The following is a 23,454-nucleotide window of genomic DNA, read 5'->3' on the forward strand; positions in this document are numbered from 1 at the left end:
TCAGCAAGTGCGTGAATAATGATTAATAATGGTCGAAAAGGCAAGACAAAACCCCTCTCCCACACACATTATGCCAAACAAACGAACAAACAAACTAATACATTATCTATGAAAAGAGAAAGCTTTCCCGCATCAGCGTACCTGGCAGACTTCATAGAGTAGTTTGTAGTGCTCCACCGGCTTCTGCAGTGTACAGAGGTTACATCCCATGATGGACGAGATCACACCATGTAGGCTTCCCCTCCAGCCACACAGGCAGGAGATCCCCTCTACTTCTTTCTCTTCTTCACTTCTTTCTCTTCTCTCTTTGAACTGACTTGCATGGAGCTCACTTTTCTATGACTTCTTCTGCTTCTCTCTCTCTCTCTCTCTCTCTGTGTGTCAGGATTTACATCCAGACTGTCACTGCTGTGTCTTGTGCCTGCCTGTGTGTCTGAATGGGAGCACACGCTCTCTCTCTCTCTCTCTCTCTCTCTCTCTCTCTCTCTCTCAGTTACTCTGACATGCTCTCCCCTTCAACCAACACACTCCCTCACTTTGCACGACTCTCCTGCTCTCTGCTTGAGCCAACAGGGGCCACTGCCAAAGCGCAGTTATACACCCCCTCATGTTTATTAAGCAGTCACTCATTAAATATTCATGAGGGGGGGGGGGTACATTGTGAATGGTGGTTTTAAAAAGGAGGAGAATTCCTAATTATTAAGCATCATTATGTCTGTAGTTTGGAAACAAAGTGAGTGACATGAAGGCCTTTCCCATTCGTGAAAAATAAAATTTGGCTTACTCTCAAGGGGCTGGTGAAGCTTGTCAGTTGCAACGGTTCCAGCTATTTAATTTGAATCACAGAGCAGCGAGACAATGGGTCTGGTCCCATGTGTATTTTGTGCTACAAAAAGGCATTAATCTGACAGCAGATTAAGCACATGTTTGTTTTTGTTCATAATGTCTAATTCTATGCTCTATAGCTTTCGTTCAAAAATAGGCCAGTTTTCACACCCCATTTGAGTCGGGGCTTTGTTATTGTTACATTGACCTATGGCTTAATATATTGATCTAACAAAGAGACACTGGGGATTCTTTCACTACATTCATCCCACAGCCAAATACCCAAACTAACAGGGCAAAGATGTTTACACTATTCTGTACAAAGGCACACTTTATATAACTGATGCTCAGTGACATATTAGGCTCTAGGTCATTTGTTGCATCCTTGAATGCCCTTTTAAAAAGGGCACCGCACCATGTTGCAGACCTGGCATGCCATCCGTGTCATACAGCCAACCACACGTAAATGCCAATTACACACCACAAAGAAGGGCACTTGCAGCTTATGTTTCTTATTACGACTTGATGGCACTGTGTTTTCCTTAAGAACAAAATACGGCTTATGTCGCGTTGCACTAGTGTAGCAGTCATACTGCTCCAGTGTTTTAGTCCGCCATGCCTGCACTGGGTGGGAAGCAGTGAACACTCTAGTTCATATCTATTGAGTTCATTGAGAATAGAATATGTACTTTATAGCCTATAATAGTACTATACACATTTTTGGAAATAGCTGTCCAAAAGTAATACATAAAAAAATTACAATCGCGTATAAAAGTGTATAAATTGTGTCGTTGGAACAACCAAAAATACTGTATAATGCAAACATAATGTATTGTATACTGCATATAAGTATAAATAACTGTATATAAGACTGATAATATAACTTCTAAACATGATACTAGTTAACAAATTTAATTAATGTCAAAGGAAAGACAACTGTATATGGTGCCAAATGCGTGAGTAATTCCGTCTCTACAGCTCTTTAGTAAACAAAAAGTACATGTTCAGGGAGGCCTATACAGACCAATACAAAACCAGGAGAGAGAACCCATTCATCAGCCTTACCCCTAATGTTTATTTGTTTCCATCAAGAACTTATTTGACTCGTATTTGACCCACTGTCTCCCTTCAGAATGTTTTAATTGTTTAAAATGTTTAAATGTAATCATCTATTCTAGCCAGGCTATATCTGCTCTGCTCCTCTCTTTCTCTCCTTGGTGCTAATCCTGCATACCTGGACAGGCGTCTGGGGAGCACTGACTTGTGCTGATAAAGACGATCCACAATGAGAAATCCAACTGCTTCTTCCATTGTGACGCTTTCACTGATCCGTATCAATCAACATTCCCAGAGATCTAGTCCCTACCCAGGACACAACTGCAGGACTCCAATAAGCCCTTTTCTTCCCCCAGTCAACCATCTGCTTTCGATTGTCTTAGAGACCAGTGGTTCCCAAAGTGGGGTCCGGGGACGCCCAGGGCTTCTTTCCCAGGGGGTCCCCAGCAAAATGAGTTATTACAGCGTCAACATCATATCATTGTAATTTATATATGCTATTTTCAAGAAATCTGGGATTGAAAAACATTTTAACAACCCAAATATTGTATGGGGGTCCCTGGTAGCAAAGACATTTCAAATGGGGGACACAGACAGGTACAACGGGTACTCTGACAACCCGGGTATTGCATAACCTTGGATACAAGGTGTTGGCGGGCATGTTGGCTCATTTGAAAAAATAAATCCTAAAGCATGTATGGATCCAGTGCTGAGAAAACGCTGCCCCAGGCAGCCTATGAGTACAGCTGTGTCAAGTTTACAACTACTCACAATTACTGTAGGGTAAGCTATTCTTTTCTGGGTGCTAGGTGGGATCTTTCTTGACGAGTAGCATGAAAACCAATGCTATGCTCCCATTAGCTCTACTGCTGTGCCTAGCGGCTGGGATCAGCGGAGGGATTTAGTCTGGGCTCTTGCTCGGCTAATCTCTCTTTCACACTGAGAATACCCATTCATGGAGACAAGACAGAGCTAGCTCTATGACGTGAATGACTGCCGTAGGAGTCTGTTGTTGATACTGAAAGGAGTGGATCTGTTCATGAATGATCATCAACAGTCAAATGTGCAAATGGGAAAATCCCAACAGCCTCCTTTGGATTTGGATTCTCCTTTGGATCTGTGGGTTCCAGGCAGCGTCTGTCTGCCAGGACATTCATTGATTTCATTGCTGCTTTACCCTAGAACACATCTCTTCCCTCATCCTGGCAGTGGATCTCACACGCGCACTCACTCACTCACTCACTCACTCACTCACTCACACACTCACACACTCACACACTCACACACTCACACAAACTCCTGTCTCAGTGGGTTCCGATAACAAGTTAGGTAAACAAAAAAGGTAATAATATTTCTTTGTCAGGGGGGTTGAGCAAAGCTGCGTTGTGACAGGAAGATGACGGGTTACCGCATCCCTTCTAATTGGCAACGTGATCCCCTGATATATATATATATGTGGGGGGGGGGGGTCTTATGCATTTGATCTATGCTTGGCTGGATCATTCATATTCATAGGGGCTGCATGGTGGTGTTGTATCGGTGTCCCTGTGTCCCATAGGGCCCAGTTTAACCGTTGTAGTTTCAAAAGAGGGATCAGGTGGCCCACACATTGGCTCGCTTGTAACCATCCAAACACTCACCCTTTGTCTCCTCTCCTCCCTGTCAATCGCTTTAAGTCGCTCACAAAACTCACTAACAAAATCTCTGTTAATGTGACCTCATAACAGTCTGCATTGATTGAATGTAGGGCGGGGCGAGATATCACTAGAGATCGTCTGGGATATTCTTTTAAACATCACAGCGTGTCACATTGTGACACAGTTTGATTGATGATTTGATTGACACAAAGACACATATTCATGAACATGAGCTGTAGATTTGCTATTTTTGCATTTCCATTTTTTTCTATCAAAATCAATCGTCACAAAATGATATTATGGTCACAATAATAAGGTGAAGAATTGAATGCAGTTTGCCTGTGGCTCATTCTGTCATTGGTTGGCACCGTTGACTAACATTTACAGGAATTTGCCCGGGTGGAAATCAGAGGGTTAACAGTGTACTGTATGTGGACCTCAGCAGGGCTTAGCGGCCACAGCGTTGTAGCGGGGCCACGAGACAACGTTGGCGTATATTTCACTCCGGGGGTTGTCATCGCACCAAGGTAGGTTAATGTGTAGTGACCTAGACATTGTAGCGCTCCGTGGCAAAATGCCAAGCTATCCATCCATCGCTCCATCTGCTCGCACTCGGCTGTTGAAAAGTGGTGGGAGTGGTCCAGCCTGAGCGAGGCAGACTTCAGCTATCGGAGAGAGGAACAGGGAAATGGCGACGTTGAGCCAGTCTGCTGAAGGTGATGACGTGGTAACATCTGAAGAAACATGAGCATGATGGCTGTAGGTGATAACACGAGAGAACGCATGACGTTCAGGTGTTCACACACACCACTCCACTGCACAGTCCAGACAGACGGTTGAGGAGGAAGGAAGGGTGGGGAAATGGGAGATTAGGAAGGGGCAGAAGGGCAAACCAAACATTACACCACTTTAAACCCTGCGTTGCCTTGTTGGACATGTTATTATGAGTGAAAACGTTCAGAGGATTTTCAAAAATAGTACGAAATGGAGTTGGAACAACTAAACTTCGGGAGGTTTGGCCAAGCATGAGACAACCCACCTGCCTGCCATCTCCTCCCTTGCCAACCAAAACTCCACCCTTGCCAACCATGCCAACCACTCACCCACCTACAACTAACCTGGCCACTTCTGCGCCGCCCATCACCGTGGGTACTTAAACTCAAGTGCAAAAAATGCCACTGTGCCAGTTTCTTGTAAACACGCACACCCTACGTTACAACCGAGAGATTAATCGCGCATTTTTCTCTAGCTACCAGCCTAGCACAAACAGCTAAAAAAAAAAAACCACACTCAGCATGTCAGACCAAGGAACGCCAGACCTCAACAGGTTGCTCCACATCCACGCCGAGGAGGACGAGGACCCCTTCCTCGGCATGCCGACCCACCAGGACGCTAACGAGGTGCCCGACACGCCACCGGACCAGCAAGGCTCCAGGTCAGCAGCCGTCCAAGCACCTCCTCGTCTCGCCGCGTCCCTCAACAGGACACCCCGGGAGTTCCGCGAGGATTCACTCACCTCTCCAGTATTACAGCAGAACCGTGCCGTCACCTCCTCGCGCGGCTCCAATTCCGCACCAACCTTAATATCCGACTGGACTGTCGTCGGTCTCCAACGCGCGCTCACCACGAGAGGCATCCCGTTTAGCAGGACCGCCAGGAAACCCATTCTATTCAACCTCCTCACGACCACCCGCAGCGCACAACACTCCGACAGCACCACAACAACAACACCAGCCTCGCCAGCCATCGCGGGTCCGTCGCACCGACGTGACGTCAAGCGTCGTCCTCCAGGAGCAGCCCAGCAGGCGCCCGTTCAGCCTGAAGGTGGCGTCGTAACGCAGCAGGCCGCTCTGCCACGACGCAGCAAGAGGAAGGCTGCCACAGTGACCTTCCAGAGGCAGCCTTTTTCCCCAGATGTCCACCCTCTTCCCCCCCACCCCCCCTCTGAAAGAGCTCCAGCCACCTCAGCTCTCCCTACCCCCCACACTGCTAGCGTTTTCCAGCCTCCACACATCTCCCCATCACATTATCCACCCGGGTCTTTTCCCCATGCCCAACCTGTCCCCCCCCCCCTTTTCCAGCAGGCCGCAGCACCCCACCTCTACCCCCCCCACCCCACCTCCCTCCCCTCCCCGTACTATTTCCAAGCTCAACCTCCCCTAGGTTTTCCCCCAGCAGCACTCAGCGCCCCACACAACACCGTGCCTTCTCTTCCCCCCCACCCAGTGTTCCCCAACCCCCCCCCCCCTGCCTTCTCCCTCTTCACAGCCACGCCAGCACCCATCCCGCCATCAGCCATCGCCCTCAACGCCCCCATGGTCCCATCACACCTCCGGTCGCAGATCCTTCAAGGTATGGACATTGACCTCTCATCACTCATACGCCCCTCTGCTAGCACAGCCCAACACCGGTCAGTAGACCTCGGAGGAGTCTCCATCACACTCCGTGACCTCACCCCATCCACTTCCTCCGTCCTCACACCCACTGAATTTGTCCTCGCCTTCTCCATTTTCCGGGACATCATATGCACCTCCTTCCCTTCCCGCCGCCAAGAACTAGACGACCACCTTTACATCTGCATGGACCTCTGCACACGCTTCGGGGGGAGCCTTTTCTATGAATATCACCGCCAATTCTCCGCCAGGGCCGCCTCCAGATTACAACAATTCAATAACACAACTTACTGGGGCTCCCTCGAGCTGGAGCTCTACTGCAGGATATTCGCCGGAAAAACCTCAGAATCGTGCAGTCTTTGCAGCTGCCCCACCCATCCCACCACCCAATGCACCTTCCGAGCTCCAGTACCCCGCCCCCACACCGCGCATCAATCCAGCTACACTCCCCCCCCCCTCCTGAGCGTCACCACCTCCAGCAAGGTTTTCCCCGCCGCCTCCAAAGGGAAAGACAGGCGTGGCCGCCCGCTTGTCTTTGTCGGCAGCAAAATGCTTTGCAATAATTACAATGACGGAGGCTGCGAGCTGTCATCATGCCGCATGCTCCACATCTGCACTTTCTGCGGCGGCTCCCACTCCCGCCCCAACTGCACCGACAAGCAAGCATCACGCCCATCCCACAGTTGACTGTCCAAGCATCTCAGCACCCCCATCATCATCCCGGAACTAGCCCAAGAACTCACCAACCACCCCAACCCCACCTTCATCCGCTTCTTCCTAGACGGCCTCAACTACGGTTTCTCCCCCAGACTCATCACCCTACCCTCCTCCAACCACACCTGCGACAACCTCCTGTCCGCCACCACCGATCCGGAGACCGTCCTTTCCCTCCTCCAGAAGGAGGTCAAGAATGGATTCATGATCGGCCCCTTCCCCTCCCCCCCCTTCCCCACATTCCGCATCAGCCCCATCGGGGTAGCTACCCGCAAGTACTCCGGCAAGAAACGCCTCATCATCGACCTTTCATCCCCCCACGGCACCCACATCCCCAGCATCAACAGTCTCATCCCCAGCGACGAATTTGCCCTCCAATACGCCACAGTCCAACACGCCATAAACCTTATCCGTCTCGCCGGCCGCAACGCCTGGCTGTCCAAAGCTGACATCACTGCCGCCTTCAAGGTTCTGCCACTTCACCCAGATTCCTGGCATCTGTTTGGCGTCCGCTGGGACAATTCATTCTACTTTGCCGTCCGTTTGACCTTCGGTTGCAAGAGCAGTCCAAAACTTTTTGACAACCTCTCTGAACTCCTCTGCTGGATACTCACCAACAATTACAAACTCCCCTACCTGGTCCACCTCCTCGACGACTTCCTCACAGTCGACCCCCCCTCAGCACCACCAGCAAGAAGCCTCACCACCCTCAAGTCCGTCTTCCACCGCCTTGGAATCCCCCTCGCAGCAGAGAAAACTGAAGGCCCCCTCACCACCATAGAATTCCTCGGCATCACTCTCAACTCCGTCACCTTCCAAGCCTCACTCCCCCCAGACAAGCTCAACCGCATCCTACTCCTCATCTCCGAACACCTCGCCGCCCCGCAGTGCACCAAGCAGCAGCTTCTCTCACTCCTCGGCCACTTCAACTACGCCATCCGCATCATCCCCCAAGGCCGCTCTTTCATCTCCCACCTCCTCCTACTGGCATCTTCAGTCCCCTCGCTCCACCACCAAGTCCATTTCTCCCCGGAGTGCCTCTCCGAGCTGAAAATGTGGCACCAGCTCCTGACCCACTGGAATGGCATTTCTTTCTTTTACCAAGACTTTGTGACATCACCAGAAGACCTACAGTTATTCACCGACGCAGCACCTTCCATCGGCTACGGAGGATACTTCGGTGGTCGGTGGTTCGCCGCCGAGTGGCCCCAGGCGTTGCTGGCCCAGTCAGCTAGCGACGTCCACTCGTCCGCACTGTACGAACTGTACCCCATCGTCGTGGCGGCTTCCCTCTGGGGGTCAGAGTGGGCCAGCAGGTCAATCCTGATCCACTCAGATAACCTCACCACCGTGCACATCATCAACAAAGGCAGATCCTCATCACTCCCCATCATGGCCCTCCTCCGCAGACTCACCTGGATAACAGTCACAAAAAACTTCATCCTCCGCGCAGCACACATCCCCGGCCATAAAAATTCAATAGCTGACTCCCTTTCCCGTTTTTCTTTTCAGAAATTCAGGAGGTTGGCGCCAGAAGCCGACCCAACACCAACCCCGGTTCCACCCTTTTCGGAGATGACCTTCCCCTGAACCATCCATTCCACCACCTCCTCACACAATCCCGGCACATGGTCCTGCAAGGTATCGCCCCATCCACCCTCTCCTCCTACTGGACAGCCTGGAAGAACTTCCGGTCCTTCCACACCCTCTTCCACGTCCACTTCCCATCATCGGACCTCATCACCCTCTCCTCCTACATCAGCCACCTCCATTCCTCAGCCACCAGGTCAGCAACCATCCGAGTCTACTTGTGCGGCATCAACTTCTTCATCAAACTCGTCACCGGTTCCCCCCATCCATCCATCCAACATCCCCAGATCACCCTGCTACTCAAAGGCTTCCAAAGGATCGAGCCAAAACTTCCCCCCCAACGCCAACCCCTCACAGCCGAAATCCTAACCAGCTGCATCCACGTCCTCCGCACCGGCTACTCAGACCCCCACACCGACGCCACGCTCGAGGCCATGTTTCTCTTAGCCTTTTTTGGGTTCCTGAGAAGCTCAGAGTTCACCTCCTCCAACTCCAGGTTCGACCCGGCTCTCCACCCCAGGCTGGTCGACCTAACCACCCACAGCACTTCCTCCCTCATCTTTACCATCAAGCACAGCAAAACGGACCAGTTCGGCAAAACCACTCCCATCTTCCTCTACAAACTCAATACCTTCCTCAGCCCCTATGAGCCCCTACTTAACTACACTCTTTCCCGACGCGCACAGCACGCAACGCCTTCAGATCCCCTCTTCGTGACAAACAGAGGATCAATCGCCACCAGAAACTGGTTCCACTCCCACCTCCGCTCAGTCCTCACCAAAGCGGGATTCTCCCCAGAGCACTTCTCCGGCCACTCCTTCAGAATCGGAGCAGCATCCACCGCATCAAGCAAGGGGGTGCCGGACCATGTCATCCAAATCCTCGGCCGGTGGTCATCCCTAGCCTACCACGGCTACATCCGCACCAACGCCCAGGACCTGCACAACGCCCAGCGATCCATGGTCTCGTAATCTAAGCGGTAAGATACTTTTGGGGTTTCTACTATACCACTCAGGCCTACGCCTCGACCCCTAAGCCAAAGTATCTGGGTCCGCCCCCCTCGAACCTCTGGTCACACCATGTATTCATGCCCTGGCCGTCTACCCCACGCGTCCCATGCCTCGCATGCGACCCGTTCTAGGCGACCACGCAGGCTTCACAATGTATTCTAAGCCATGGCCGTTTATGATGCGCATTCCATGCCGCGCATGCGGCGCATCCATAAATGACCATGCTGCTCCACTATGTATTCCACGCCCTGGCCGTCTACCCCACGCGTCCCATGCCTCGCATGCGACCCGTTCTAGGCGACCACGCAGGCTTCACAATGTATCCTAAGCCTTGGCCGTTTATGATGCGCTTCCATGCTGCGCATGCGGCGCATCTATAGACGACCATGCTGCTTCACTATGTATTCCAGGACATGGCCGTTTATGCTGCGCGTCCCATGCTTCGCATGGGAGCACTCATAGACGACCATGCTGGCCCACCATGTATGTAATGCCATGAACGTTTATGCCGCGCGTCCCATGCTGCGCATGCTACGCTCCCATAGACAACCATACCCTGCATTTATACTTCGTGCTTGGCATTTGTGACAGCAAATGACCATACTCCACCCTTCTCAATAAACCATCTTAAAGGGTTCCCATGTCTGATGTTTGGTCTTTCCTAGTGAAATAGCGTTATATGTTGTGACGTGAGCATTGTGAGCAAAATTTGCCTACCACAAAATTAGCATGTTCTTCGTGAGTTCCAAGAACCTTTCAGAATTTTCTAAAATAACAAATCTACAAGATCTCAAGGCATTGCAAAGAGACTTGTTGTAATCTAGATCAAGCTGGCTTTTGCCCTTCTGCTCCACGGGACTCGATGGGAGCCCGCTTATACAGTAGATCAGCTATTTGCGCTGTTCCTGAAATAGGGCTGGCAGCGGTAACTGGGAAATATCTGACATGTTTCACCACAAGATATATGAAATGTAAGATGACAACTGAATATATGTGAGATATATATATAAGCCCTGAGCTGAATTAAAACAGTTGCACTGTGTTTAGAAAAGTCAATTTGCTCGTCCACATATGACGTAAATTATCCTTTTTGATTTGTTTGATTTGATTTGCAAATGTGACGAAAAGCTGTATATAGGAGCTAAAAAAAGATGGAGATCTCCATTCTGGGCAATAAAGGAAAAGCCCATGTGAATGCAGCATGAAATCCATAGAGAAAGTGATTTACGTCATAAGTGCTCTATCTAACATTAAAGTGCATAGACTTGACTGTCAAAAAATGTATGTCGTAAGTGCTCTAAACAAACATTAAAAAGTCAATAGACTTGGCTGCTACATTCAAAGGCCATGCATTGGAGGGGCAAGAAGATATGGTAATTCACATTTCCCCCTAGCCAGGTCCATGATAAACGGGATTAGCATCGTCTCCCTCACTTGACTTTGGCTTTTCGCTGTAGGATCGCCTGACTTGATTTGGCCCAAACACTGAGTTGACTTGGGCTTAATTGAGCTCTAGCTATCAGCCGTTTAATCTGTAGAGAGGATATGAGGAGAGAAAGAAGTTGATTTAAGACAGCACTCTCCTAATGGAGAGAGCAGGTGAGATGCCCAGTCACATCACACTTCACATCTTCAGACGGAAAGTCAGAGAGGCTGCATGTGCTAACAGTAAGAAGAAGTGTGTGTGTGTGTGTGTGTGTGTGTGTGTGTGTGTGTGTGTGTGTGTGTGTGTGTGTGTGTGTGTGTGTACGTGAGAGAGAGACGGCATGATCAGGAGGGTGGTGGTGGTCGTGGTGATGCTACTGCTGTAAGGGGTGGTTTGGAGGTGTTGGTAAAAGCAGAAACAAAGAATGGGGAGAAGTTTAATGACTCTCCAGTTCCCCTCAACTGTACCGCTGGGGTTTGAGTGCATGAGGATGTGTGTGGTGCGTGTGTGTGTTCTACTTCTGGGACACTAGGCTGTGCATAATTCATTAGACAGCTGTCAGCTTTGTACTCCTGTTTACTTGGCTTGCCAGATCCTGAGCCCACAGGGAGCCCAGCCAGAGGGAGTGACAGCCACCACAACAGTTTAATTGGATGCTCGAACAACTAATAATGCCATCACTGTCACTGGAATGCAACGGCAGTTGCATTCCAGTGTGGAGAGACGTTTAATGGAAGTGGTGAGTTTAAATGCTATGATGATGCAGCATCACTGCACATGAGCTAAAAAACAACTGGAGGCCATGGAAGGGGAGAGGAAACACGAATGGAGACATCAGGCATCAGACATATAAATGTTGGATGCGTGTTCTCTGTTGCCATTTGCCATCAACACCCACTCAAAGAACTTATAATATACTCAATCATTAGTTCCTTGTCGCTGAGCTTCAGTGTTGACCAGTGTGTAATATTTGTGCAAAGAGTCCAAAGACCTCTAAACTTGTCCGCAGTTACTAGTTACGCAGTTAGCTACATGGTTCCATGCCACACTGTGCAAGACCTACGCTGTAGACGCTATTATTTGTTTGGGAGGAAGTTGCGGTTGCGATTTTGGCCGCTCAAGGAAATGACATTGACACTTTACAAAAATGTGTCAGTCAATAATGGAAAGGTAAAAAATGAGAGTGCAGACATGGTGTGCCGAGTCAGGACTATGAAGGGGGAAAGACACCGTAAGTGACTCCAGTCCCTGCTGAGCTGCAAACCAGTGCCACCTTCAACACCACAGACCTCTGGATCAACCTGTATTTAGGGACATAAAAGCTCCAGTAAAATTGCCACCTAACCTTTAGCACTATAAAAACCTAGATGATGACTGCATGATGGCGAGGTGTAATAAAATACCATTTACAGCTAATTATCCAAATGCCACGACATTCCTGCCGAAGGTAACTCATGGCTCTTGTCAACACAGTTATTAGGATATCGAAAGGACTACATAATTATTTCATCACCACGCACGCACGCGCGCACGTGCACACACGCACGCACACACGCACACAGTACACACCTGGTTCTCCCTGAGTTAGTGTCGAAGTGACCTTGAGCAAGAAACTCCTGACTGCATGCTTGGTTGATACCTTGCATGATTTCCTCTGCCACTGTGAATGGGAAAACGAATGCACATTGTAAAGCAACTTTGGATAAAGGCGCTATATAAAAGCACCACTTTACCATTTCCATGGTCTCTGCCAGCCAGCTGGGAATGGACACAGGTTCTTCTTGTCTCAATCTAATTCTCAGAGCCATCATTGCACCTGTGGTACTTGGCTGGCACATGGGCAGCCGAAGTCACCGACAAAGTCCACAGCACATGGGTGAAGAGTGAGAAAGAATGGGTGCACTTACACTGCACACTGTATTAATGAACACAGCACACGGAACCACAGGACCGTGGCAGCTGAAATGGTTTCACACTGAGACAAAGCAGGCTGAAAACAACACTGAGACAATGACATAGAATGAAGAAGTGAAGTTCCGGGACACAGTCCTTCACATGAATCTAGAACATGCATTTCTGTGCTTCCAGGGAAGTCCATCTATTCTATGCCTGCCTTTCTGCACCTGTCTGAGCATCTATGAAAGGTGAATTATGGCCGAGGGGTTCAGCCCTCCATCTCATTACATTACCACGCTCCGCCAAATTAAAAGTTCCAAGTAAGTGCTCTTGGGCCATCTATGAAAGGCAACGTGAAGTGAGTGACATTTAGGGTGACATCACTCAAGCGTCTCAATAACCCAGACGGACGTACCAGACTCTGACTAACAACTCAGAGACAGCTGTGATGAATGACCTACTGCTGAAATTACATTATTCCAAACATTCCAGACTATAGCTCCTCACAAGAAATTGATGGAATTGTTAGTGGGGCCAACAAGATGTCTTGGTCAGTCAGTAAATCTCTTTATTAATGACCCCTGGACCTATTAGGCAAGGCAGTGACCTGACCAGCCTCTCATTCCCAGCCTCCCTGTTGCTTGGCCAGCCACTGAACTGTTTCAAAGCAAACGGTGCACCTCTTCGTCAGGCCCCGCTGGCTGCCAGATACAACTTTGAAGACGTCACAATGAGTGATAGTCACCACCGCCTGCCTTATGTGCACATGAATACACCTCTGCGGAACAAAGATGCACAAGCAAGATGTAAACACTTTGGGCTATTTTATGGTACATTACCTACACAAATGATGGAAAGCAAACTAGACAGACTGTTAATGCATGAAAGAGATAGAATAACCAAAACAAAACAATGTCCAATACCTCCATTTAATTTTGTTTCGCACATGGTGGTGTATCAAAGTACAATACAGTTCCTACTTCCTAACAAAGGATAATAACTCTACTAACTGTTGTGTAATGACGAGGGCAAAGTCCAACAGCTGACCAAATAAGATTCAAAATTACATAATTGTAAAACCTAAAATCACAGTTTTCGATTACTGTCTATTCATTGTGTGTCCCTATTTTGACCCATGCCGGAAATTCACAGAGACGAAACCAAACACTGGAAGTGGTAACATTATATTTTTGTTTTCCTTCTGATACAACATGATGATATTGTATATCCAGTTCCTGTACAGGTTACAAACTGCAGATGAATTAAAAAAAAAGGCAGGCTAGTAAGCAATACAGCTGTATTAATAATGGGTGCATTAGATTTAGGTGTGCCCAGAATGTATGTATGTGGTGCCATGTATGTGCTTGCCTTGCACACATCCATGGCACCACATACATAAATGCCTTGTTGGCCACTGCGCCACACATCAACACCACCCTATATTATGCATGGCAGCTTGTCATAACTTTACTGCAACAAATTATGCCAGAGTCGTATATAATTAACCCATTCTGACCTGAGATCAGATTCATACGAGGTTTCCACTGGACACACACTGGTCTGATTAACCCATTCTGACCTGAGATCAGATTCTATATAAATGTCGTTCTTCGATTTTTCAAAAATAGCAGACCTACAAGCTCGTAGCGCGCCACTCGGTGGCGCGCTATGAGCTTGTAGATCTGCTATTTCTCAATAGCTAAAGCATAACATAGTGCTAACATCAAAATGGGTTCCCGCCCAGAATGGATTAAGTGAGACTACAACCTTTTCTGTTTTATAACCATTACAGATACTATCTCTATGTTACATAATGGTGTTATTTAACCAAGTATCCTATATAATAAAATAACGATATGTCTGACATTCTGTAACAAACCAAACCACGTGACACTCAGGAGAGACCTCTTCAATAGACATGCATGGGGCATACAGTAGGTGCATTAAATATGGCAGCCACGATGAAGCATCGCTCCAATGTAGATACTCCATATACAGTACATACAGTACATGTATCTACGTTTGCATATGTTGCTTACACAACTGTAAGTTCAGCATGCCATGGTTTAACCTAAACAGGAAAACAAACTACACAGTCAGCCGAGGGTTTCATCCCCATTTAAATCAGAAATTAGAATATTCTGATTGCAGAACTGTGCAGCTGAGATTTTCTAGTGGTTCTAATAGAAGATAATTCAGTCTTTCAAAATGCACAAGCTGTTAAGAGCTAAAATTGTGGAGACAGACAAACCGAGTGGGAAAACACAAACTGAATATGAGGCCATTTCATTTCGGTGCCATCAAAGGGGCTCTCTCTGTGTTTCACCACAAATTGGAAAATTACCTTGGTGTATAGCTAGATTTCTCCTTTGATGCCTGTGCCTCGTTCACCAGAATGTAATTTCTTGAGCTCTAGACTGTTCCCAAAAACACATCCTTAACATTTGACACATTTCCCTCAGCCTTTTTCTTCCTTGAGGAGGGAGAAAAATGCACATGCTTTTATAGTGTCAAAGCCTATAATTTTCATCCAATTCCAATATGAATTGCACTGCCAGTGCCTGGCAGTGTTGTCATTACTGAACACAATGCCGCCAATGCTAAGAGGACATGGTCCATGGAGAGTGTAAGGATGGTCAGACCCATCTTCTGTTGGAAGAGGAGTGCAGTGACAGATAGGGGGGGACGGGGGGACGCTTGGAGACGCACGCCCCTTGGAGACGGACAGTGGAACGCACTTGGAGATGGACAGTGGAACTAGAGAGGGGGAGGGGGGGGGGGGGGGGGGTGCTCTGTAGTTTAATGAGCAGACAGTGATTTTGAAAGAGTGCAGGGGGATGCTTTGAACTTTGACCCCTAGATCCCTTGGTGCGTATGACAGGCCTTGGTCCAGACATAGGATTAAGGTAATCAAGGGAATAATGACAACAGGGCACACATTCATGAGCTGGGGCATCAACCCCCCCGAAACCAACAATTCTGCACATTACTCACTCTCCTGCATGTGTGTCCGTGCGTGTGACTGTCAAGTGTGTGTGCTGTCTTATGACCATTCTGCGTGTGGTTCTGCTCCCATGACAGAAATGGGCCATTCCAGACAGATACAGGCATGTCGAACAACACCTGAGGGTAATCCCCCCCCCAGGTAAGATGTCTATCCTTTGCCCCACTTTGGTATAACATGTAGTACAAACTGTGCTTTTGAGGGTGGAAAACACTTTGATTGGCACAAATTCAAACTTATGGCAATGAAAGAGTTCAGATTTAGCAGACGCAGAGAATACATCATCTTCGCCTGAGCCAAGTTATCTATAGATACTGATATATTGTAAACGATGATCAATTATATATATTATATATATAGATTATGATGGATCGAGACAGATCTCAACACCTCAACTAAGCAAAAACCAGCATACTGTACCTAGCTGCTAGCAAGTACAAACAATGAATGCACACTTCATTGGGTTTTATGGGAAGGCCTTTACTCAATGTGACAACTTTTACTCTCATTTCAGGCAGTGGGCAAGGAAGTGTACAAGCTTTTGACAATCCCAGCAGAACTCTTCACGAGGCTCATAGTCTAGGAGGCACTTTAAAAGGCTACAGTATGTTCTACTTGTGGAACATGACTTCACAGCCTGGGACAATCCCTTCAAACATTAAAATATATATAATAAAAAGGTTAAAAAGACAACTACAGTACTTATTTTGAGCGTTGCTTCTGATGCTGTCATGTCATAGCAAGCACATGTCCCTCCATTTAATGCCACTCCTTACTTATCATATGTTTTCAGTTACTTTGGGTACACAGAGCCTACTCGTGCAGTTATTCAATAAGGACACAGGTCAAGGGGTGGGGCCACCTCGTATTGTCCCTGGACAGCTGATTGACAGCGGGTGAGTCTGTGGCTGCTCTCCGCGACCCCGTGTTGCAGGGGGGCTACTTTGTACCTGTCAGTCAAGCTGTGATATGGAGAGACCTGCTGTGATCTGGCAGCGTGTCTCTAGAACTGGGCGAGGTGAGAGGTCCCAACGCACAGGGTCAGTCCCCAACAGCAGGTGACTCTAACCCAACCCTGTGCCCTAAAAGACATTGCACTGAACAATGAAAAGAGCTGAACAGCTGGCTGGCTGGGACACGACAGGACAATTTATGCTAAATGATGATATGCACTGTGGATTTTAAAAGACCTCCGCTGTGGCTGCACAGTGCACAGGCTGCCTCAAGAACTCCCAAGAACAAACTGGGTCCTATCTTATCCAGAGGACATGTGACATTGTGACACAAAGATATCCCACCTTGATTGCATGTTCATGATTGTAACACAGAACCTACTGTATTAGCTTGTTCTCTTAGCTTATTCTCCTGGAATGTAGAAGAACAAATTCATCTTTTAACCACTGTCATGTCGTTTCTATTTTGGGCAAGTAATTAAAAAAACTTTGAGAAATAGCAGACCTTCAAGTTCACAATAAGTCACACTCACACTATGATGCTATTTTCACACAATACTGTTGTACAATGAAGTATAAAATAGGGCTTATAATGGTTAAGGGGATATGTGTTAAATAACTGTAACTGTGTTAAAATCTATATTTTACATGTGCAACTCTGCAACACCAGACCGCCCATCTTGACTTTCTGCCTCCTTCAGAGATGCTTGGTTCCATCTCTGAGGACCTGTCTACAAGGGCATGGCTTGGTTCCATCTCTGAGGACCTGTCTACAAGGGCATGGCATGGTTCCATCTCTGAGGACCTGTCTACAAGGGCATGGCTTGGTTCCATCTCTGAGGACCTGTCTACAAGGGCATGGCTGGCAACTTCTAAGCGTGAATGTGAGTTGGCTGAGCCCACACACCTGCACCTCTACATCCAAGACCCGGTAGATGGAGTCGAAGGAGAACATCTGTTTTTAAATTTATGTTCAAAAAACTATTCAATATTCAATCAATCTACCATGTTGCTATTGGACCCTGCTGAACCGCCTCCGTACTGGGGTTGGTCGCTTCAAATCGTCCATGAAGGAGTCCTGGCAGAGCCTGAGCATACTGCCAACCACCTGCACTCTGAACACCACCACCTTCAGAGGCTGGCCTCTTCCAAGTGGGACCAGAGACAATAGCGTGGCTTTGCGACACTGAGCTGGACATATGACGAGAATACATCCTCTGCTGAGGATAAATCATTTCACCCTCTTCTTTACACCTGTAAACCTCTGATGTGACAATAAAAGTGAATCTGATTCTGAATCCCCATTCTCTGGATCTACTGTGTAGACTGGCCACAGTCTTATCTCTGGCACTCAGCTAGCACTCACTAGCATTCAGACTGCATTGTGCATCATTGGACATCCCCGGTCAAGGCACTCACGCAAAAAAAAGCTCAACAGCACAAACAGAGCGGCAGGACTGAACTGGATAGGAGGAGGGTAAGTGAGATCATACAGGTTGAGGGGCCCTGATAAACAGTGGCAGTGTCTGAATGGAATAGAGAATAAGAATGTCAAAACCCCTGTTTGAGTTGTCTTTGACCAGTATTTGCAGTCTAGTGTACAAGTCAAATAGTTAACTTCCCAGACTGTAGATAATGAAACCACAAGTCGTAAAAGCTTCAAAGAGAATGGTATGTCTCTTTGTCTAAAGTCTTTACTGCAAAAACAAAAAAAACAAAACCATATATATGATATAAAAAGAAAAGAAAACACTTTTAGATTCACTACCTGCCAAAAGCAAACCCTCCTCCCACCTGTCATGTCTCATTTATCCTGCCTAGCCTGCTCCCGTCCGGGGGTCCCAGGTCCCTGTGGGGTGTCATTAGCCTTCGTAAGGTAATAATTCCCTCATCCCTAATTGAGAGCCACAGGTTGACATGGCCTCTCATTACCCCCTCTGCTTTGATGCTGTTGTCTCCTTCATGCCTCACCAGACACCAGCCCCTAATGGTACCAACAGGTGAGCAGAGGAAAACCATTACAGAGTCTCTCTCACTAGAACTCAGCAGGACGGAGAGTCATAAGGTCCGTCTTTATTGTGGTGGTTATTAAGGCATTTATTATTATGCTCTGTAGGAGGCTTGCTGTCTATAAAATACTTTGTGTGTCTGTTTGTGAGCTAACCTCGCAAACTGCAGGACCGATCTTCATAAACTTTTAATGTTGTTGTTCTAAATTAAATGTATGAATGCCCAACTTTGGCAAACAACAATGTTGCGCAGAAGTAGCGAAAATAGGCAATCTATTAGGCAATCTGTAGATAGGCTATTTTTAAACATTTTGAAAGTGAAAGTGGTTAAGTCTGAAGGTTTTAGAAACCAGAGGCTTGGGACCTACGTCACACCGCAGAGGCCTTGTCAGAGTACCTACCAGACGGCTACAACATCTAAAAACTAAAAACTGCTCGATAGAGTGCATTTCCAGTTTATTTAGCGAATGCAAAGTCCTTAAGCCAAGCAGTTGCCTCCTGGTCTGCAGTTGGAGAGGACAAACTTCTATGATGTGCTCCATAGGTTGCTCCTCTCCACAAGCACACAGTGGGCTTGGGATACTGCCCCAGCCATTTGTGAAGGCAGTATATGCCTATATATGAATGATACAGGCTGGAAATGGTTTGTGTGAATCTTCTGAGCTTTCCGCAGCTTTCTTGTGTGTCAGTGTGCTGCTGAATGGAGTGCAGACGCCGACACGGAGGGAGGCAGAGAGCATCAGCCTGAGTGGAGGCTAACAAGGAAACTAATGCACACTCCGAGCAGGACGCCAGTCGCCAAGGAAACGGAACCTGTTTCTGATTGTCACTATGGCAACCGGCATCCCAAATGTGTGAAGGGATTTGTGGACCCTCTTACGGGAACATTACCGTCTTCATAACTAGATATGAAGAAATTAGTGCAGACTTGGTTAAAGATCAGTGGAAATACTGCAAATTCTGCACAGGCACCATTTGCGTAAGACACTAGTTCTCAAACATTTTCATGTCAAGGACCGCAGTCACCCATTTGAAAAGCTTTTGTGCAAGGGTGGGACCCCCATAAGAAAATTTGTCAACATGTAGAAACATTTATCAGCTATATTAACACATTGTAATCCAAAGTGTTGTAATCTTGTAGATCAGCTCTTTTCAAAATAGTTCCTCATTAGTTCCTCAAGGACCCCACTTTGAGTATGAGTGTTGTAAGAGTCTAAAGCATGTCATGAGGTCACAACAGTGTTCATATGCAGATAATCCATTCTGACTTTAGTCAGGAGCACAAATGGAAGGTATTATTTGTGAGCTTGTAGATAGATTTAGGCTTAGTTTGAAACATTTTGAAAGTGAAAGTGTTTAAGAAAATAGAGTTTTTTTTAAACGTCATGTGTGTCTTACTTTCCAAATGAAAAAAAAAGGCACACATCGACCAGCCTGTCCATAGTCTTGTCATCAGATCAGAAGACTTGGCTTCGTCTCCAACCCTGGTAGCCGTTCAGCCGGCTCAGCCGCCTCCATAGTCATGTTATGCAACCTGATCTGGCCCTACAATGTGATTACTCCATCCTGTGGACTCTAATGCTGCTCTTCATGTGTAATGAGTACAAGGGTTCAGGTGAACCAAAGCTTTTGTTCTCTTGGCGTGCTCACTCCAGTAATGAGATTACAGGTTCAGATGGGAGTTGTGCAGTGGGGGGGGGGCATGGCTCAGGGGACTTCTCAGCAAGCAACAGGGCACAGATTAACTACTGATTGCATCACAAATCTGCACAAAACCGTCACCCCATCATGCCAATACAGCACCGGAGATTTGGATTGAACTGATAATAATACACACATCTGTAATACATGTACTGTAATAGTCATATTGTGCTTTCTCTCGCTCTGTCCCGCTCCCTCTATCACGTATGCATGCGGAGTACAGAGACACGTGTGCACACATACAGCTGCACATGCTATGCTGTTGCACAGCTGTGCGACAGCATAGCAACACATTCCTCCAGCGATGTGGAAACAACAGGCCCACTTAGCTATGCAAACATAAACAAAACAATAGCCCAGACCGTCCATCGCACAGAGAGGGAAGAGTGAAACGGAGACCGAGAGGCCACTTGGAGTTCAGCGATCTTCCTGCAACCCAGACTAAACAAACCTCCGTTCACTTCGAGCCCGTTGTCCCGGTTCACTTAATCTACTCATTCAACACAGAGGTCATGTAATGTGAGAAGGATAGATTGAGACTCCTTCCTCAGTTCTGTCCACAAGGTCATCCCATACACACACATGTATAGAGAGAAGGGGGGGGGGTTTAAAAATGAATCGTCTTACTGTGTCCCTCTCAAGAATTTCTTCCGTGTAATTCCACGAAAAATAAAAAAAGGTTACCGTCACTTACAATTCTGGGTCGGAGCCAGAACATAGTGAAATCTGTCTACCATATGACAGAGACACACCTCCGTAATCCTCAAGTGATCAAGTGTGAGTGTAACGCGTATAGATTGATGCCAGTGCATGGGGAAATTCTTCAGTGTCATGTATTACCCTGTGATGAAGGCAACATATGTCTGGGTCCCGTAATGATTGCTGGATGCAGTGGGGTGCATCAAATCACATCAAATCAGGTTACTTTTTTTTTACTCTCTGACATCCATTATGTCTTTTGATCGTCATGTCCTTGCTGGCCACTAACCCTTGGCTATTCAAAAAGATCACACCCGTGAGAAGTGAGGGGCGCTAATATATTAAAGTCTAACTCATGTTGCTATGATATGGTGATGTAATGGTGACGTAAAATAAATAGCAGACATACAATCTCACAGCGCTCCACTTCGTGCCCCGCTGCGAGCTTGTACATGTGATATTTTTGAACATTTTAGAAAAATCGAATCTGAAAATGTTTTAATGATTTTGAATTGCAAAAAAGGTTTGAGAACCACTAAATTAGAACCACTGAATTAGAAGGCATGTGTAGAATCTCCACATGCCTTCTAATTCTCTTACTCTTAAGAGAGTAAGAGAACGCACAGGTTGTCCTGCATTTCGGAATGGGTTCTTCTTGTACTGTATCCCACCGTCAAATACATATTCATGATGAGTGACTCTCAGTATAACGAAGGCAGCCAGGATGAAAAATAAAAAAGAGAAGGTGAACAAACCTGACAAGAAATGGAAACATCCACAGGCTATTTATATCAGCAGCAGAGCAAAATTCTTTTTTTTTAACACTAACGAGACCATGTTTTGCTGTCGAGAGAGTGGGATCAAACGAGGGCAAAGTAAGAGTGAGTCTCAATCTAAAAATAAACAAACAGATTTTTATTGAGGTGATATAAAGAGTCATATCGCCACCTACTGGTGATGTTTTGAAGTATGGAAAGAAAACTGATCAGCAACAGTGAGTGCTGTTGGGCGCTCGACAACACAAAGCTCCAAACTGGAAACTAATGAACTGGAAACTTTGGTGGGTACAATACAAAATGTTCTAATTGGTTTATTTGAAAAATATATACATATATATTAATTGTGAGAAAGTAGAAAGAACAGGGAGAAAAGGGTACAAAACACAGACAGAGATAGAGACAGTTTGGACAGACTGAAGTAAAGGTGGGGGGAGGGGGGTGCGATGAGCGACCTGTTGGTAGTTTGTTGTCAAACTGAGAAGTTAGTGGAAACGGCTTCAACAAGTGGCCTAATCCCAGAGCGCTGCGCTGTCCTACAGGCGAGGGAGGGAGGGAGGAGGGGCCACACTGGAGTTTACCTGCTAGATTCTACAGAGGGCCATCAATCTGCCTGGGGGCCTTGTACGCCCCCCCCAACCCCCCCCTCTTTGCATTTCATCACTCCTCTCTGCCACCTCGGTCTTTCCATTACACACTACTTCTCCAGCCTGTGTGTGTGTGTGTATGTGACTGTGTGTGCGTGCGCATCTGGATGTTTCACGAGCCCAGCTGGTTATGCAGGCACAGGGAGAAGAGGGAGACGGAGGAGGTGGAGTGAGCCAGAGAGATGGCTCCAGTCTAGCATGACTCAGGCTCAGTGCATCCGTGCCCCTGAGGTAAAAAATAACAGGCAACACGCACCACAACGTGCGTGCACGAAAGCGTGCACACACACACACACACACGCGTGTGCACACACACACACACACACACACACACAGCCCCCACCCACCTGTAATTAGTGTGTTCAGATACACACTTTCCCCCTTTAACGAGCATTTCCGTGTCCCCCTGCCCCAGCTGTGCAGAGCGGTAATAACAGCAATGACAGGAGGGGTGTGGGGGGACTGGAAAAGCATTAGCGTGACTGTGAAAAGCCAGAAGAGAAGCAGGAGTGGAACAGACCAGCTCCTATCTTGAGCAGACTTGCCGTTGGAGAAGCGTGGGAGCCCCAGTGTGGGCGTCTGCTGGGGTCCATTTTTATTTTTTTTTTTACACTCACAGATATATTAATACTGGGGATTTGACTGAGCTCCTCTGCTGTGCACAGTGCTGGGGGGAATGCGACACCCAGGAGAGCGCAGACTGGACGCGACGGGAGCCCCGGAGCATTCGCAGCCCCCACGCAGACCGGGCCACCTGTTCAAACAGCCAGCACTATCCTGGGGAAATGAAAACTTCCATCTCTCCGCAGAGCTGTGTGCACGGATCCAGCACACTAAATCCCCCTTGCTTCCTCACGGGCTCGGTCACTATCTTCTGTTTCCACAGCTGGCCTCTGGACTGTGCTTTCCTGTTCTTTAGGTCCAGTCCCTCCCAACCCACGAGCACAAAATAAATTAAATAAAATCTAATTGAAAAGTCCTATTAACTCATTAAAGCAAAAAAAGTAAATGTCAAACACATTCTGCACTAATGTAGTATTTAATGATTCTGCATGAAGATGTGTGTAAAGCCATGGTGAGTGAGCCATGCTTTAAACGCATAAAGCCCAGCCAATCTG

The 23,454-nt window shown here is 47.3% G+C and overlaps 1 protein-coding gene across 4 annotated transcripts in view; it reads right to left on the bottom strand.

Moving 5' to 3' along the window:
• pdzrn3b (PDZ domain containing RING finger 3b) overlaps positions 1-23,454 on the bottom strand; it is a 108,735-nt gene that overhangs the window by 19,237 nt on the left and 66,044 nt on the right. Inside the window, exon 1 of one of the 4 annotated variants that reach the window (XM_080778040.1) lies at positions 142-477. The exons of the other annotated variants lie outside the window; for them this stretch is intronic. Within the exon in view, the coding sequence (XP_080634166.1) occupies positions 142-210 (69 nt within the window). The 5' untranslated portion in view covers positions 211-477. Of the gene's footprint in view, positions 1-141; positions 478-23,454 lie in introns of those variants that run through there. 4 annotated transcript variants of the gene reach the window in all.

Source organism: Protomyctophum bolini (assembly GCF_963924005.1).
Source record: "Protomyctophum bolini genome assembly, chromosome: 2".
Lineage (NCBI taxonomy): Eukaryota > Metazoa > Chordata > Actinopteri > Myctophiformes > Myctophidae > Protomyctophum > Protomyctophum bolini.